Source organism: Glycine max, chromosome 5 (assembly GCF_000004515.6).
Source record: "Glycine max cultivar Williams 82 chromosome 5, Glycine_max_v4.0, whole genome shotgun sequence".
Taxonomy (NCBI): Eukaryota; Viridiplantae; Streptophyta; class Magnoliopsida; order Fabales; family Fabaceae; genus Glycine; species Glycine max.
The window spans coordinates 32,564,382-32,582,607 of NC_038241.2; the positions used below are offsets into that span (position 1 = coordinate 32,564,382).

The 18,226-nt window shown below is 32.8% G+C and overlaps 1 protein-coding gene across 1 annotated transcript; it reads right to left on the reverse strand.

Moving 5' to 3' along the window:
- Nucleotides 1–1,535: 1,535 nt before the first annotated feature.
- Nucleotides 1,536–6,808, reverse strand: LOC100796559 (protein RGF1 INDUCIBLE TRANSCRIPTION FACTOR 1). Its single transcript, XM_006579993.4, has 4 exons — nucleotides 6,472–6,808; nucleotides 4,050–4,124; nucleotides 3,297–3,437; nucleotides 1,536–2,166 (listed from the first exon to the last, which is right to left on the reverse strand). The coding sequence occupies exons 1-4, from the start codon at nucleotides 6,676–6,678 to the stop codon at nucleotides 1,990–1,992; spliced, it is 600 nt and encodes a 199-aa protein (XP_006580056.1). The 5' UTR covers nucleotides 6,679–6,808; the 3' UTR covers nucleotides 1,536–1,989.
- Between the last annotated feature and the right edge of the window lie 11,418 nt (nucleotides 6,809–18,226).

Consider the following 18,226-nt stretch of genomic DNA (forward strand, 5'->3'; position numbering starts at 1 on the left):
AGAAGAAAATAAAAAAAATGAGATAAATTTTTCCTTAAGCTAAAATGAGTCAACCATTAGTTAATTTCTAGAAATTATCTCATATAATTTCTTTAAAAATGAGAATATATACATCTATAAATTAACTAATGAAAAAATTATCTTAACTAATCATAAAGAAATTCATCTCATTTTTTCTCTTATTTTCTTTTCATAAAAATATTTCTATCAAAATTTACTCAAACATACCCAAAGTATGGAAAGTATTTGGCTTTCATCTCATATATGACTGTGGCTTATTACTTGCCATAGCCACTCTCATTCCTTGGATCCGTTGCTAATGAAAAGAAGTGCAAATTAAACATGCACCAGCTCGTCTTGATTTTGATCTAGGTACTGAGCATATTGGATGGAGGACCATCTCACCAAATTACTTCTTTGTTATTAGCAGATGTACATGCTATACCTTTTACTATTTATTTTCGTAAAAAAAATATAAAGTTCTAACGTAGTAAGAATGGAATAACCAACAATTCAATAACCTAAGTCATTTTTTATAAGGAGACAATTCAAAATAAACATGATATAAGAGTAAATATTTAATTTTTTTTATGCCGAAATTGTAAGAATAAATATTTACCCTTCCAATGATGATAACCTTAAAAATATATCTTGTAAAAAAAGAAAACCATAAATCTTAATCATAGGTAAATATTTACATTATATGAGATGAAAATTTTGTCTGTAAAAACATGTATATATAAATTAAGAGATTAAATTACATTTTAATAAAAAATTCATATGAATGCATATTAGTATCTAAATTACAGAAATACTTGCTTAACATGAAAATATAAATTTTACTTAAAAAATATTTACATCTAAACTAAAAAAAAAATATTTATGTCTTATATTATTTATAAATCATATATTTATTTGTTGTAGATTCATAATGTAAAAAACCAATATGTAAAAAAAAACATGTAAAATCAAGTATATAATATATACATTTCAACCTTTAAAAAAAATGTACATTTCTTTTTTACATACCCCTGTACTGGCTATATATAATGCCCGAAAAAATCTGTCAGTCCTTTACGATATAATACAAGTACCTGTCTATGATTGTACTGGCAAACTCACAGAGATTCGCCCATAAATAAATTTGAGTGAATAGAACATGTTTAAGATTTTTTATATTATTATTTAATTATAAATTATTATATATGATAAGTTCTTTAAGTTTTATAATATTATTTTAAAAATCTAACTAATAATAATTTTTATTAACAGACAATATAATTTTAATTTTTATTAACAGACAATATAGTTCGGAGACATAATCTTGATCAAATCTAAATTTTTTTTATGAGTGATCAAGTCTATATGAATAGCCAAACTCTGTTTCTGAGTAATTGATAGATGCAGCTATATATAAATTTCAATCTTGATCACTAGTAGTTAAAATCCTTTTGATTGAGAATACCAACATGTGGAAAAGAAAAAGGTCACACAGTAAGAAAGGACAAGCTATAAAGTTCCTATTCATACAACAGTATATTTCATAAACACCACACACTAAAAATTTCCATTCCATCAAAGCAAAATTGGCGGCTTCAATAACCACCTTAGATGGTAATGAAAAATTCTTCAAATCAATACAAGCATAATATTTTTTTTCCGGTGTACAGCAATCACACTAAAATTAAAATCTATTATCTCCTACATATTATCCAAATCTTCCCATCACAATATCACTATGCCTACTCTAGTAGTTTGTTGTGTTGGAGATTAATACAGACACTGTAACTCAAGCACATAAACACATAGTGAGTGAGCACTATGCCTCAAATAAGATCCTCCAAAGGAAGATACTTGTGTGTAAGAGAGAGAGAGAGAGAAAATACACACTGCAAAGGTGACATAACTAAAACCTATAAACTCATTTATTAGTTCATAAGTCAATGTCAAATAATAAAATGTACCCATATTTATTTGTTCAACGTTTCGCTAGGAGAGTGGAGCTCTATGGGGAGCCCCCTTTCTCCTGCTTCCAAGAGAGAGGAAGAAGCCATTGGTCTTGTTGTTGTTGTTGTTGGCAATGCTGCTACTGGTAGCCTCAGTATTCGAGCAGGAGGAAGTGGGGACAAATTGGGTATAGCAATCAACTCTTATTTGACCCTCCAACTGCAAAATGTAAAATCAGATTCAATAATGCTTGACAAGCCTTGACCTTCACACTCACATACCATGTGATCAACCTGCTTTTACATAGTAATTTTTTATTGTGGGGGTACAATGTTAATTTTCATCTTCAAAGTATGTTTTTATGATAATGTTGATATGAAATAGTCTTTGTTTTTGTTGAGAGTAATGATTGCTTTTTGTCAAAGTATACACAATATAAATATTATTCTTCCAATAAGATATATTTCATATTTAAACATCAATCAAGATTTAAATTTTAGATCACTTGATTAATTGTCAATTATTTTTGGTTAAAAAACATAGTGTTACAAAAATAAAGCTGCAACATTCCACCGTTATTTATTTGTCTGCCATCACATTTGAAATTTTCAAAGAAAACATACTAGCTAGTAGCTAATTAGTTCCGGCTTACTTAATTATTTAGTCCATATAGTTAGTTGGACAAAATGGTAGTGTATTAGTTCCTATGCTTAAAACCTCTACATTTCAATTCTTATGTAAGCAATTTTTTTATGCTTTAATCTAGTCTTTGTTATTGATTTTCTGACTGTAAACCTATCACAAAATTAAAACATAAGGATTAAAATGTATATAAAAAAATACTTATAATGGGGACAAAGTAGATTCTATATTAATTTTTCAATGTCTGTAAATAATATACAAGTGATACGTAGAGTAATTTAAAAAATATAATTATAAATATAAATTCAATTTATCTTTTTTTACAGATAGAAAATTCAATTTATCTTAAAAAGTGTTTTTTTTTTTTATTCTTGATAAATTTATGTAGTTGGGAACACAAAAGGTCGTCTTCTTGAACTAGAAAGTGACATCAATGCGTTTAAAGAATACTATATACTTTCCCAGTTTCTTAATAGACATAGTAATTAATTTTACTAAAAGAAGAAAGTTCCCTTTACGCCAATATTTTTCATATGGGCATCACAAAGGCACTTTTTAATTGATTAGCAAGAACATGCTATAAAACAAATCAAATGTTGACAAGGTTTAAAAACGTGGATCTTGACCAGTAATTTGTTTTTAAGAGTTAATAGCCAAATAAAAAAGTGAGTGAGAGAGAGAGAGTAACAGTGACATGAGACAAAAACCTTGCATGACAGAGAACAGAAGCGAAAGGGCTCCTGAAGAATCCTGTCACAAGTGCAGCAAGAATTGGCAGTGCCTTTGCATGACCTTGATTGTGGCCTCTGATTTAAGAATATCACTTTCGCACCGTTAATGGTATATGGCTGCCACCCATTCAAACGCATGTTAAACTCACTGTAATTAACTAATTCTTACTACACTTTTACCAAATGGCATTCTGTTATTATTGCTCGAATTATTTTATTACTGTTTTTTCATCTTATATAAGATTGTTTTAATTAATTTATCAATAATTTATATTATTATTTTAAGATTATCTTTCATTTCTTTCTCCTCTTAATTATTTTTTACCTAATTAATTAGTATGACTTCCTCTATTCTCTCATCCAAATAAGAGGAAAATATAATTAATTAAAAATATTATAGAAAATAAATAATCAACATGCCAAACAATTAAAATAAAATTTTATAAAAAGAGACAAATAATAAAATTAAAAATTAGAAAAATACTAACAAAATCTATTTTCTATCCTAACAATTAGTGAACCTTCATTCAGGTAGTAGTAATATTTTTATTTTACTATATATAAACGGAGATAGTATTAATTAGAAACATAAAAGCAACATATATTTTCTATCCTAACAATTACTGAACCTTTATTCATGTAATAGTAGTAGTATTTTTATTTTATTTTTGGGGAGATAAACAAAAGTTTTTGTAATTTCTTGAAATTAGCTAGTAACGTTTGTCCGACCTGAATATTGGAACAATCGACGAGGTTTTCCAGATCACCCAATCGAACCACGTCATGGTAAACATACCTTCTCACCTGTACAAGAATGGCATCCAAAACCTCCGTTAGTGTATACCATTATTAGTCATATGTCTACTTGTTTAAGGATATCAAATTTAAATATATAATTTAGAAAGTGAGATTTTCATTCTTCTTTTTTTTAACTAGATATTTGTAATATTCTATTTCTTCTTATATTTACTGCAATTAACAAATTAAAAGAAACACGCCCAATCATATCAAATTATGCTCCTTTTATCTTTATATGTATAATTGATTTTCTTAATTATTTGTCTCTTTTAATCTTCCTTCTTTTATCTTTATTAATTTGTATGTTATAAATCTCATCTCCCATGGGTTGGGATTCTCTGTTGTGACATTTTCACTGCATGTGATCTTAGCCATTTAATTTATTTATAAAAATATATTATAAAGTTGTGCTAAAATATATGAATGGATGAGACGATAAAACTTTACTCTCTCTTGTTAATTTTTAGTGAAAAGTATCCATTTCTCATCTCCACACAAGTTTTGGAAACCAAATTCTAACTTCTTAGAATCATTTCTAACAAGTTTTTAAATTACTTTTGTGTATGACCATAAGAAATGAGGGAGTGTATGGACAATAGTAACTTTTTTTTATAATCATATTATTATTAGTATGAAATACCAATTAATCTTATTAATACTTAATCTTTGTCATTAATCATAAGATTCAAATTCAATTAAAGAATTTAAACTCAATTTGACTAGGAGACTTATTGCGGGGAACAGTATAATTTAAAAGAAATTTTGGGTTCCTATACAAATAATAATAAACTAAAGAGACACAACGTGAATTGGGAACCATTTGGTCAAACCTTTCGCTTTCCATGAAAGGAACAGCTGAGTAATCTTTGCAGGGGAAAATGGATAAAAAAAAAAAAAGATCTTCCATTCTTAAGAAAGAAACCAAAGCCAAAAAGTGAAAATCAAACCAGACATGGTGAACCCTTCTGGGAAACCATGTATAAGTGGAAACAACAAATACAACGAGACAATACAGGTGGTGACTTCAATTAATCAACAAGAAGGGCAGTGCCTTCAATTTCGGAAAACATTTAAAGAGAAACTGGAATTCTATGGGTAAAAAAAATTCTTTAACATAACATAACAAGTCTTGCAGACAGAATTAATCTATACTATTAATAAAAGAAATATCCACAAATTTTAGATAATTTTATATTTTTTCAGTTTTTAAACTTCTACTATTCTCCTTTGATAACTACTAACTAGTTAATTATTTTTTATTGTTTAACTTTTAAATCGTTTTTCCTTTTTCTTTTATTTTTATTTAAAATATGTATCTCCCGCTAGTAATTAATAAAAGAAGTTGAACCGAGAATTTCAATTTGGTAACTCCTTTTTAAAAAAGAAAATAAAAATGAAACATTATATTCCTGTTCGCACTCAGCCTCATTCATGGAAAATAAAATTTTAACGTAACAGCACTTGCTTTTCTCGTGGAAAAACAAAAGACATCGAGATCAAGCTCATGTTTAATTAATTGGAAATAAGTTAGCATTAGCAACATGATTAATCACGTGCAATGGTTAAAAATGTATAAAATAGAACTAATATCTCTGGTAAGATGTAGTGTGTGTTTGATTAACAATTAGAATATATAGGCTAAATGTATATTTCAATGAGACAAAATCTTGCTTTCTAATTTCATGTTTTGGAAACTGGAAAGTGTTGATTCTCCCTTATAGTAAACTGGTTTCCGAATTACACACCCTAAAAATTGATGTCGAACTTGCCTATAAGAGGATATCCAAAAACGCTGGAAATCATTAATATTATATAACCATTTGGTACAAAATTACTTTTAAATTCTATTAGAAATTTTGAAGCTGTGACAAATCCTCCAAAGTTGCATGTCAAGAAAACATAATCTCAAAGAAAATCGCAGAATGAGAATTTTGAGGGATCGACCATTTAAGATCCAAGGAAAATATCAAATATAGATGAATCGACGAATGTATAGCATGTTTGGATACTTACAAAAATTGATTCAGATGGGCCCAAAATCATGATGATAAGTTGAAAATAACCAACACATGCAAATCAACCAGCTAATGAGTAGAAAAATGACAAGGAAGAGGGTGACCAACAAATTTTTAAATTAGTCCATGAATTTGCAAATATCATTACATGATCATAATATGTGAAAATATATGGAAAGAATGCAATTAGCTGAATGAAAGGCAGACAAAAGAAAGGTATCAAAGAAAAGGTAGAAGAATGAATACTTTATATATATAGATGTGGGTATGTATACTTATAAAAGTGGAGTAGTATATGAATTGAATATATAGGAGGAATGGGTGGAATAGTGATATACCTGGAGAAGGGAATGGGAGCGGTGAGAAGGGAGGCAGTGGGGGCAGATGCTAAGGCAACAGTGCAAGCAAAAGACGTTCTTCTCGTTCTTCTTGTGATTCTGATGGACCCCACAACCACCAAAGAATGTCTCAGCCATAAGCCTCTCAAGCCATGCAGCAGGTTTCACACTCATGTCTCCTCCTGATGCTGCCTCACTGCAATTCATTGATCTTTGATCCCAAACCCTCTCTCTCTCTGCTCAGCCACTCTCAACTCTTAACACTTAACACTACCCATCAATTACCAATCCTCTATATACATGTTGTTTTAATTCAGTCAAGGATAGTAATTTTAAATTTGTGCCATGTCTCTTTTGGAGTACAACATAATATATATATATATATATATATATATATATATATATATATTCACTGTGTGTGGCTTAATTACTTGCCAATTTAAAATTTTAAATAGGTTCTCAGTAGCATCAACAAAATTGACAAATGGGATCACAACAAGAAATTAGATGAGACTTTTAAGAACCGATAAATTAAATATTATATTATACTTTTGCATGAATTGAATCCGGTGATATCTACCTAATTTTCAGCCTTTCATATTAATTTGAATGTGTTTTAGATGAACCATTATAAAATTGTTTTGTAATAAAATTGATTTTCAAGAAAAATTATTTATGTTGGGATGTTTTTGTCTTAAAAAAAAGATTGGAATAAAAATTAGGACTATGTTGGGTTGAAATAACGTAAAAGTTACTTTTTAGGTTTTATTACTTCTAGTCAAACTGAGGCAAGTTTTTTTTAATTATTTTAATTAGTTCTTTTAGCTCTTCGTTGATTGTCGTTTCAATTCTTGTTATAAAATCAAGTTCAAGAGCAGTTAAAATTAGTTATTGTTATTTCCACCATAAAATCAAACACACTCTATGTACAATGTTTGATTTCAATTATACAATGTGTTTATCCATGTCAAAGTAGAAGTGCAAATCGTGGAAGCTTCTATGTCTTTAACGAAATTAACGTGAAAATACAAGGTTATGCATATCTTACCTACAAATCCATGCATGTTATGAGTGCTTTCCAAAGCAATTTATTATTTTTTGTATGTTTGGTTTTCTGTCTCATGCTCTACCTCACACGTCTTTCATGAGTAATATTTTAAATCATTTTTTACTGAAATTTAATATAAATTTAAATCAGTGTAAGATTAAAATCCATGTTTCGAAGTGAAGTGATTTATATTAAGATTTTTTATTCTGAAAACAAAATAATTATACAATTCAGTATATTTTTTTTATCTAAGACACAAAAACTACCTATCTTCACCTTAGAAAGTTGTTAGATTTTTTTAATAAAAAAAAGTAGCCAGAGTTTAATCTTTTTTAATTAATATTATTTTAGAATTTAAAATCTTAATTAGAGTTATTTAGTAAATAACCTTAACCAACTACCTTAATGTATTAAAAAAATCGCCAGGCGATAAAATTATGGATAAATAAAATTAGATTCAGCACCTTTTGGATGGTTTAAAAAAAAAATGAAGCCTTACCTTTTCTCATTCTTTATTAGTGGACTTCGAAACCAAGGTATATATATTGTACTACTTGATACCAGGTCAACTTTATTAGTGGAATCCAAAAAGAGTTACATAAACTCTTTCACTTAATAAATAGTTCTTTATATAAGTAAACTTCTCTCGTATATGCAATCCTCCTCTCTCTTCCATTTTAACAACATTATTAATCGTAAAATATGCAGTTGCTTATTTTTAAATATGAGAAATGTTAACCATATTTTTAACACACTTTCTTTTTAACTTTTTATTTTATTAAAAATTATTAATTTTAATGAATCACACTTATCATTTAATAATTATGTATCTTGATTTAGATATAAGATTCATCAAAATTAATAATTTTAAAAAATTTAAGTCAATAAAATAAATATTTGAAAAAGAGCATTATTAGAATTCCTCTTTAAATATATAGCTTACAATATTAGAGTTGTTGTTAAGAGTTTTTTTACTTGAGAATTTAGTAATATACGAACAAATTACGTACATGTATAAATATACCGACATAATCTACATTGAGTCTTGAAGAATGCGAAACTTTTATACATACAAAAATTTTAACTAGCATTGCTCTACGTGATTATCGTATGTCTAACAAAATATGATTTGTACCGTCGAATCAATCATGGTGGTCAAATTATATATATTTGTTTTCTTCAATGCGTCAGAACTTCACATTATTGATATAAAGGACGTTTCATTCTACAATAACTTTGCAGTCAATCATTCAAAATAATGGAGACAGGTTGTTAAAAATATTTGATTTGCGATATAAAAAGAATTTGATTTGATTTTCAATTATTTATTTAACTTGTTATTTCAATTTATTGTTAAAATCATAAAAGTTATATTCTTGACATTATTTGTGTAGGGGGGGGGGGGGGGGTCCGAATCTCTACTTAAAAACTTAATTGAAGTTGAATCGTTGCCACTAAAAATAATGTACTTTTTGTGTCGCATCAACTAAAAATTATTATTATTATTATTATACTGTCATGGTCCATAAATATATGTCGGACACAAATTCATTACCTTATGCAACAATTACCATAAAAATCAAGAACCCAGTGTATATATACAAACTCATTTGAAACAACATTTTTAACAAAATGATGATTAAGTATAACTTATTTCGATATATATGATGTTAGTAATTGCATAGCATGCCGCGGAATAAAACTGGACTGAAAGTCTCTCAAACAAATCAATTATTGATCTCAGTGCATGGAACAAGGAGAGAAGAGAAATCTCAGACTTTGGGTAAAAAAAAATAATCAGAGATGACTAGGACGATGCTGAAACCGCATTTGCATGTCCCACATTAAAATTCTTGATATTATGCGACCTTATGAAGGTAATTCAACTGATAAAGATAAAACTACTTTTTTTAGTTTCTAAACCTAAAAAATTCTCAATATTATGTAAATTGGAGATAACTCAACTAATAACACTGAAGTATTTCGACAATCTTCTTTAGAATGTAATACGTATGATCACTACACTATCATTTTAATTTATTTTATTGCATTTAACTTTTAGATAAGGCAATCCCTAAACGTACGGCTAAACTTATATTTATAAACAAAAACTCTTGATATTACACGAGACTATATAAACCCACGAGTACGTGGATTATTATGTATACATCAATAGTAGTGTACTAACCTCTCTTATTAAATCTCTTTCTATTCGTATGTATCTATAATAATCGTACGCAACATGTATGGCCTATTCCTGCTCCATTTTTTTTCTTTCTGTGTATATGAAAAAAAAATTCTTTAGAGAAGACACGTACACTATCAAATGCTTCGACCGTGTCAACTATTTTTATTCTTTAAATTCGATGAAACTCTAAAATGAGATATATTCTATTTATTGAATGACTGCAAACACCCAGTGTTGCTGTCTACTAATTTTGGACGGTGTGTCACTCTATTTTATTTTTTAATTTTCAAATTCATCATAATACCGCTGGCATTTTGTAAAATCATACTATTACCTTCTTCATCCTTGACTATAAAATATAGTTGACTAATTTATAATTTACTAAGAAAGTTAATTAATTTAGTTATTAACATTAAATAAGTTTATAATTATAATAATTTTCTAAATTTATCTTTTATTTAATTAGGAACTTATTGATTTTCTTCAATCTCCATAGAAGAGAGAAAAAGATAATTGAGGATATTTTAGTTAAAAAATAATTAATACACGAGAAATAAAATAAAATCTTATAATAAGGGATAAAAATATTTATTAATTATGTCTTATAATAAAGAAGTATAGGACAGGAGACTCAGATGGAAAACATTTTTTAAACTAATGCACAAGGTGGTAATAATTATAACAAAAGTTAATGAAGTTTGAAAATTGGTTTAGGGTGGGACAGATGGGTGTGAGATGTATCTCTACTTACTTGATTAGTACAACATGATGGAATTTATAAGTGGATTTGGCAGAAGGGGTTCCCCTAAAGGTGCAGAGCTTTGTCCGTATTCCCTCAAAGCAAAATTTGAATGTGCTATGTGTAGAAATGGAGTGGAATCTAAGGATCACATTTTTGTATGTGGCGTTTTTGTTTGAAGTGATGGGGGTACATGCACTCTTACAAGGTCTCACTTTCTACAATATTTTGGTGCTTGATGGTATGCAATCGGAAAAATATAAATGTCTGGGGTGTTCGGTTTGGTATGCTGTTATTTGGGTTCTGTGGGAGAATAGAAACCAAATTATCTTCTCAAACAAAAAGCAAGATGCAGCTGAGATGTTCCAACCTATTCAGCTTTTTTCGTGGAAATGGGCTTCAGATAAGTTGCAGTTTTTGTACCCTTTCTCATGTTGGTGTGGTGACACAAGTTCATGTTGGAACACACACTGTTCCTCACTCAATTGCAAGAGATGCAATTTACTCCCTCTTACATTCACTCGTGTATCACTCACTGTTTTCAAGCAAAGAATTACACACCTACACACTAGAAATAGCATTAGAGACTGAGAAAATGATAGAATGAATAATCCTCTTTATTAAGATGTATGTATGTCTTTTTATACAAGCAAAACAGAGTAACAACCCTTCACACTTAGGCTAGCACTTATAACAGAATTTTAAAATTCTGTTACTCTCTCTTATATTCAAAGTACAAACAAATTTACACCACACAAAACAGAATTAAACTCTCACACCCTTCCTTAATTCTGATCTCCTAAGTTCATCAAGCCAATTCTCTCCCTTAACATTTTAAACCTCTCCCCTTTGAGGGGTTTGGTTAAAATATCAGCAAGTTGATCAAATGTGCAACAGTACTCCACTTTCAATTTCTCTTTGTTCACTTGATCCCTAAGATAGTGAAATCTTGTTTCTATGTGTTTGCTTCTACCATGAGAGGTTGGATTCTTTGACTGGCTTATAGCTGACTTATTATCCACAAAAAGCTTCACTCCATCACTCTCCTTGATTTTTAATTCTTGTAATAATGTGTCCAACCAGACAGCTTGACAAGTACTCATTGCAGCTGCAACATACTCAGCTTCACATGTTGATAGAACCACTATGGATTGCTTCTTAGAACACCACGATATTGGTGTTGCACCATACATGAATATGTAACCTGTAGTACTCTTTTTGTCATCTTTGTCTCCTCCCCAATCCGCATCAGTATATCCCACCAATTCCTCTGAGTTGCTATTGTCTTTATTTGGAAATAAAATTCCAGTATTGATGGTCCCTTTTATGAACCTTAGAATCCTCTTGGCAGCTAGGAGATGAGGAATTATGGGTCTTTCGTATATCTACTTACCAGTCCAACAACAAATTCCAAATCAGGTCTTGAATGACCCAAGTACCTGAGAGAACCAACAATCTGTTTGAACTCAGTTGCATCGACTTTGTCTTCCTTGCCCTCTTTTTCAAGTACAAGACCTGCCTCAGTTGGTGTTGCTGCTGAATTACATTCAACCATGTTGAATCTCTTCAATATTTCTGTTGCATACTTGCTCTGGTACATCAAAATTCCTCTCTCAGTCTTCTTGAATTCAAGTCCAAGGAAATAGGATAGAACCCCCATATCAGTCATTTCAAACTCACTCATCAATTCCCTTTTCAATTCTGCTATTTCACCTTCATTACCTCTAGTGATCAACAAATCATCCACATAGAGGCATACAATAATGATATTACCTACTGATTTGGATCTTACATAGACTCCAAACTCACAGCTACACTTATCAAAGCCAATCTTCATCATAAAACTGTCAATTTTCTTGTTCCAAGCTCTTGGGGCTTGCTTAAGTCCATAAAGAGCTTTTCTCAACCTGAGAACCTTTGACTCTTGGCCAGCTATAGAGAATCCATGTGGCTGAGTCACATAGACCTCCTCATCAAGAGGACCATTTAAGAAAGCACACTTCACATCTAGTTGGTGCATTGTCCAATTCTTTAGGCTAGCAATTGCCACTACTGTTCTAATTGTCTCAATTCTAGCAACTGGTGCAAACACCTCTCTGTAGTCAATCCCAGCTTTCTGTAAAAATTCTCAGCCACAAGTCTAGCTTTATACTTGACCACCTTGCCTTCTGGATTTGTCTTAATCTTATAGATCCACTTCACATCAATGGGCTTCTTCGATTTTGGTTGAGATACCAGCTCCCACACTTGACTTTTCTCAATAGATTTAAGCTCTTCTGTCATAGCTTCAACCCACCTCTGATCAGTCATAGCATCTTCAAAATTTATTGGTTCTGCTTCAGAAAACAGAGCAAAATGTACAAGATTCCCATCTGCACTTACATCAGCATCAGACAACATTTCAAAACCTTGAAATCTAGTTGGTTTGGGTGCATTTCTCTGGGGTCTCACTTCTCTTTGAGTGGTTTTACCATTCCCTTCACTTGTTTCTTCCTCTTCTGACCTTATCATTATTGAAGGTCCCTTCATTTCAGTATTCTACTCCCAGTCCCAGCTTCTAGATTCATCAAATACCACATCCCTACTGATTATTATCTGCTTACTCTTCAGATCAAACAGCTTATAGCCTTCAGTTGAGTGATATCTGAGTAAGATCATTTGTTCACCTTTATCATCTAGCTTCCTTCTTAACTAATCTGGGATATGCCTAAAACAAAGTGATCCAAAGATTCTGAAATGGCTCACATTTGGTTTAGCACCACTCCAAGCTTCTTCAGGTGTTATTCCTTCCAATCTCTTTGAAGGGCTCCTATTCAAGATGAAGACAGTTGTAGACACTGCCTCTCCCCACAAGTACTTGGGCAGACTCTTGCCTTTCAACATGCTCCTTACCATATTCATTATGGTTCTGTTTTTTCTTTCTACAGCTCCATTATGTTGAGTTGTGTAGGGAGGAGTTACTTCATGAATTATGCCTTTTTGATCACAAAATTCTTGAAATTCTGCAGAAACATATTCACCACCACCATCTATTCTCAATATCTTGATCAATGAGCCACTTTGCTTTTCTGCCATATTTTTGAACTTCTCAAAGACTTCAAAGACATCACTCTTCCTTCTTATTAGGTAAACCCATACTTTCCTGGTCAACTCATCAATAAAGGATATGAAGTATTTGTTTCCACCAAGAGATTCAGTCTGCATATGGCCACACACATCAGAGTAAATCACTTCAAGTTTCTCCTTTGCCCTGATTGGTACATTTTGTTTGAAAGTGCTTCTTGATTGCTTACACTGTAAACAGTCATCACATACTTCACTAGGAGACTTGATCTGAGGCAAACCCAACACCATTTCTCTTGAGTTTAGCTTAATCAAATCTCTAAAATTTAAATGGCCAAATCTGTAATGCCATAACCACTCTTCACTGTTTACTGTAGTGGTAAAACACTTCTGTTCTATCACATCAATCTCAATTTTAAATGTTCTATTTTTTGAAAGAGGGGACTTCAAAATGAGCTTGTGATTTCTATCAAACACTCTCAACATCTTGTTTTCAAGCTTAGTCATAAAGCCCTTTTCTAATAATTGACCTAAGCTGAGGAGATTACTTTTCATACGTGGTACAAAAAGTACATCAGTGATGCAAGAATGACCTCCATCCTTTTTTTTGATAAGGACCTTCCCAATTCCTTCAGCAGTCAAGATTCTATCATCAGCAAATTTGACTTGGCTCTTCACAGATTGATCAAGATTGAGAAACCACTCTCTTCTTCCTATCATATGAGTGGAGCAACCTGTGTCTAGGTACCAACAATTATCACTTGCCCCTTCAATTTGAGTAGTTACCATTAGCAGTACCTGTTCAGTGTCATCATCTTCTTCTTGAGCCAATTTTGCATCATCACCTTTAGGTTCTCTTTTGTTATTGGGTTTGCTATAACACTCATCAGCAAAATGCCCAAACTTTTGACAGTTAAAGCATTGAATACTTCTTTTGTCGATCTTCTTTCTATTTGAAGAGTTTTGGGAATTGGATCCCCCTCCTTTCTTGTGGTCCTTATCACATTTCCCCTCCATTTATTGCTCTTTGCTTCAGTTTTCTCTTTCTTCCATCTATCACCATGCTTCTTTGGATTAGACCGTGCTTGCAAGGCTTGTTCACTTTTCTTCTCATTTATCCTTTCATTCATTCTCTGTTCATGAGATTCCAAAGATCCTTGCAATTCCTCTAGGCTAAGCTCTTCAAGATTTTTGGATTCCTTGATGGCTACCACAATATGGTCGAACTTAGGTGGCTTGGTTCTAAGCACCTTCTCTACAACTGATTGCACAGTTATCTTTTCTCCATAGCCCTTCATTGAATTCACCACTGTCTGCACTTTTGTGATGTACTCAGCAACTGATTCATTCTTTTCCATTTGTAGTAGTTCATATTGTCTCCTTAGAGTTTGCAGCTTGATCTTCTTGGTTTTTGTGGCTCCTTCATGAGATTTTTGTAGAATGTCCCATGCTTCTTTGGAGGTTTGAGCCATTGCTATCTTTTCAAAGTTAGCAGCATCTACACTTTGGTGCAAAATAAAAAGTGTCTTGCAATCTTTCTTTTCTTTTTCTCTATCAACATCCTTTTGTTGATCTCTTGCTCTCTCTCCCACAGGTATATAACCTTCTTCTACGAACTCCCAAACCCCTTGGAATCGCATTACCACCTTGATCTGAATCTTCCAATTTTCATAGTTCTTTCCTGTGAGAACTGGTAGATTTGCAGGAATTGAGCCAAATACTGCAGCCATCAAAGAACACCTCCAAGAACCTTTCTTTAGCGATTCTTGCCCCTTCTATCGAAACCAATGCTCTAGATACCAATTGTTGGAACACACACTGTTCCTCACTCAATTGCAAGAGATGCAATTCACTCCCTCTCACATTCACTGGTGTATCACTCACTATTTTCAAGCAAAGAATTGCACACCTACACACTAGAAATAGCATTAGAGACTGAGAAAATGATAGAATGAATAATCCTCTTTATTAAGATGTATGTATGTCCTTTTATACAAGCAAAACAAAGTAACAACCCTTCACACTTAGGCTAGCACTTATAACAGAATTTTAAAATTTTGTTACTCTCTCTTATATTCAAAGTACAAACAAATCTACACCACACAAAACAGAATTAAACTCTCACAGTTCATGTATTTTATAATGATCATGGTCAGATAGCGGGATGTGATTTGGAAATCAATTATCATGGTTTTTATTTTATGTTTATGATTTCATGCCATTTTCTTAATCCTGCCTAGGTTAGCTTTGTTATTCTTAGCCGGTCCCAAGCCCGGATAAAAGGAGAGGGTTGTGTTAGGCTTTCGACAGCCAACGTAAAATTTTGTCGAATCTCTATGACATGGATCAATTACGTAATAATGTGAATGCTAGGTCGTTGCCCGGAAGCAACGCGCTGTATGGCTCGAGTACAGTGTCAAAAGAGCAAGGGCCGCTGCATCGCCGCCCGGATGTAGTGAAAAGTAAGCAAGGGTTCCCACATTTTCGTGAACGGGTGTGGGTAAAGAAGCTAGTTCATGACAGGAGGATTCGCTTTGGTACATGGAATATAGGCACACTTACTGGAAAATCTATGGAAATAGTGGATGTTATGGTGAGGAGGAAGATCAATTTTATGTGCATACAAGAAACTAAGTGGACAGGTGAAAAAGCGAAAGAATTAGACAACTCGGGATTTAAGCTGTGGTATACAGGAAAAATCAAATCAAAAAATAGGGTAGGGATTATTGTGGACAAGGAGTGGAAGAAGGATGTCGTAGATGTAAGAAGAGTAGGAGATCGTATCATAGCCTTAAAATTGGTAGTGGGACAGGACACCTTTAATGTTATTAGTGGGTACGCACCTCAGGTTGGGTTAGCAGAACACTTTAAGGTAAAATTTGGGGAGGATCTAGAAGGGGTACTTCAGGATATACCCCAAGGAGAGAAAGTTTTCCTAGGAGGGGATCTCAATGGACATGTAGGTAGCGTGGATAGAGGTTTTGAGGGGGTGCATGGGGGTTTTGGCCTAGGGGAGATGAATGGGGAGGGTAAATCCATCTTGGAGTTTTCGGAGGCTTTGGATCTTTCTATAGCCAATACATGGTTTAAGAAAAAAGAGGAACATCTTATCACTTACAAAAGTGGAGGGACATGTTCTCAGATAGATTTCTTCCTTATCAGGAAGTCTGATAGGAAGTATTGCTTGAACTGTAAAGTTATCCCGGGAGAGAGCTTGACTACCTAACATAGAGTTTTGGTTATGGATGTAAGAATTAGAGATAGAGCAAAGAGAAGAAGTCCTATGGTAGCACCAAGGATCAAATGATGGCACTTGAAGGGTGAGAAACAAGGAATCTTCCAACAAAAGATATGGGAGGGATGGTGTGGACAATCACAAGGAAGTGAAAATGATATGTGGAACAAGACGTCCCAAGAGATTATTAAAGTGGCTAAAGAGACGTTGGGTGAATCTAGAGGTTTTGGACCTAGGGGTAAAGAATCGTGGTGGTGGAATGAAAGTGTTCAGAGCAAAGTTAGAGTAAAAAATGAGTGTTTCAAGGAGTGGTCTAGGTGTAGAAATTCTGAAACTTGGGATAAGTATAAGATAGCTAGAAATGAAACCAAAAAGGCGGTGAGTGAGGCAAGAGCCCAAGCTTTTGACGGACTATACCAAGCTCTAGGAACCAGGGACGGAGAAAGATCTATATATAGGCTTGCTAAGGGTAGAGAGAGGAAGACTAGAGATTTGGATCACGTAAAGTGTGTTAAGGATGAAGAAGGCAAAGTCTTAGTGCATGAAAAAGATATCAAGGAAAGGTGGAAGGTGTATTTCCAAAACTTATTTAATGATGGATATGGATACGACTATAGCAGTCTAGACACAAGAGAAGAGGACCGGAACTATAAGTATTATCGTCGGATTCAGAAACAGGAAGTAAAGGAAGCGTTGAAAAGAATGAGTAACGGTAAGGCGGTGGGGCCAGACAACATACCTATTGAAGTGTGGAAAACTCTTGGAGATAGAGGTCTTGAGTGGCTCACCAAACTCTTTAATGAAATTATGAGGTCAAAACGCATGCCGGAGGAATGGAGGAGAAGCACGTTAGTGCCAATCTATAAGAACAAGGGGGATATACAAAATTGTGCAAATTATAGGGGAATCAAGCTCATGAGTCATACCATGAAATTATGGGAAAGAGTGATCGAACGGAGATTAAGAAAGGAGACTCAAGTTACTGAGAATCAATTTGGTTTCATGCCGGGAAGGTCGACCATGGAAGCGATTTATTTATTACGGCGGGTGATGGAGCAATATCGCATGGACCAACAAGACTTGCACTTGATTTTTATTGACTTGGAGAAAGCGTATGATAGAGTGCCTAGAGAGATTTTGTGGAAAGCTCTAGAGAAGAAAGGGGTTAGGGTTGCATATATTCGAGCTATCCAAGATATGTATGATAGGGTATCGACTAGTGTTAGGACACAGGGTGGAGAGTCAGACGATTTTCCCATCACAATTGGTTTGCATCAAGGGTCAACCCTTAGCCCCTACCTTTTTACCTTAATTCTGGATGTCCTCACGGAACAAATCCAAGAGATAGCGCCGAGATGCATGCTATTTGCAGATGACATAGTCCTCCTTGGAGAGTCGAGGGAGGAGTTGAATGAGAGGTTGGAAACTTAGAGACGAGATCTAGAAACACATGGCTTTCGCCTAAGCAGAAGCAAATCGGAG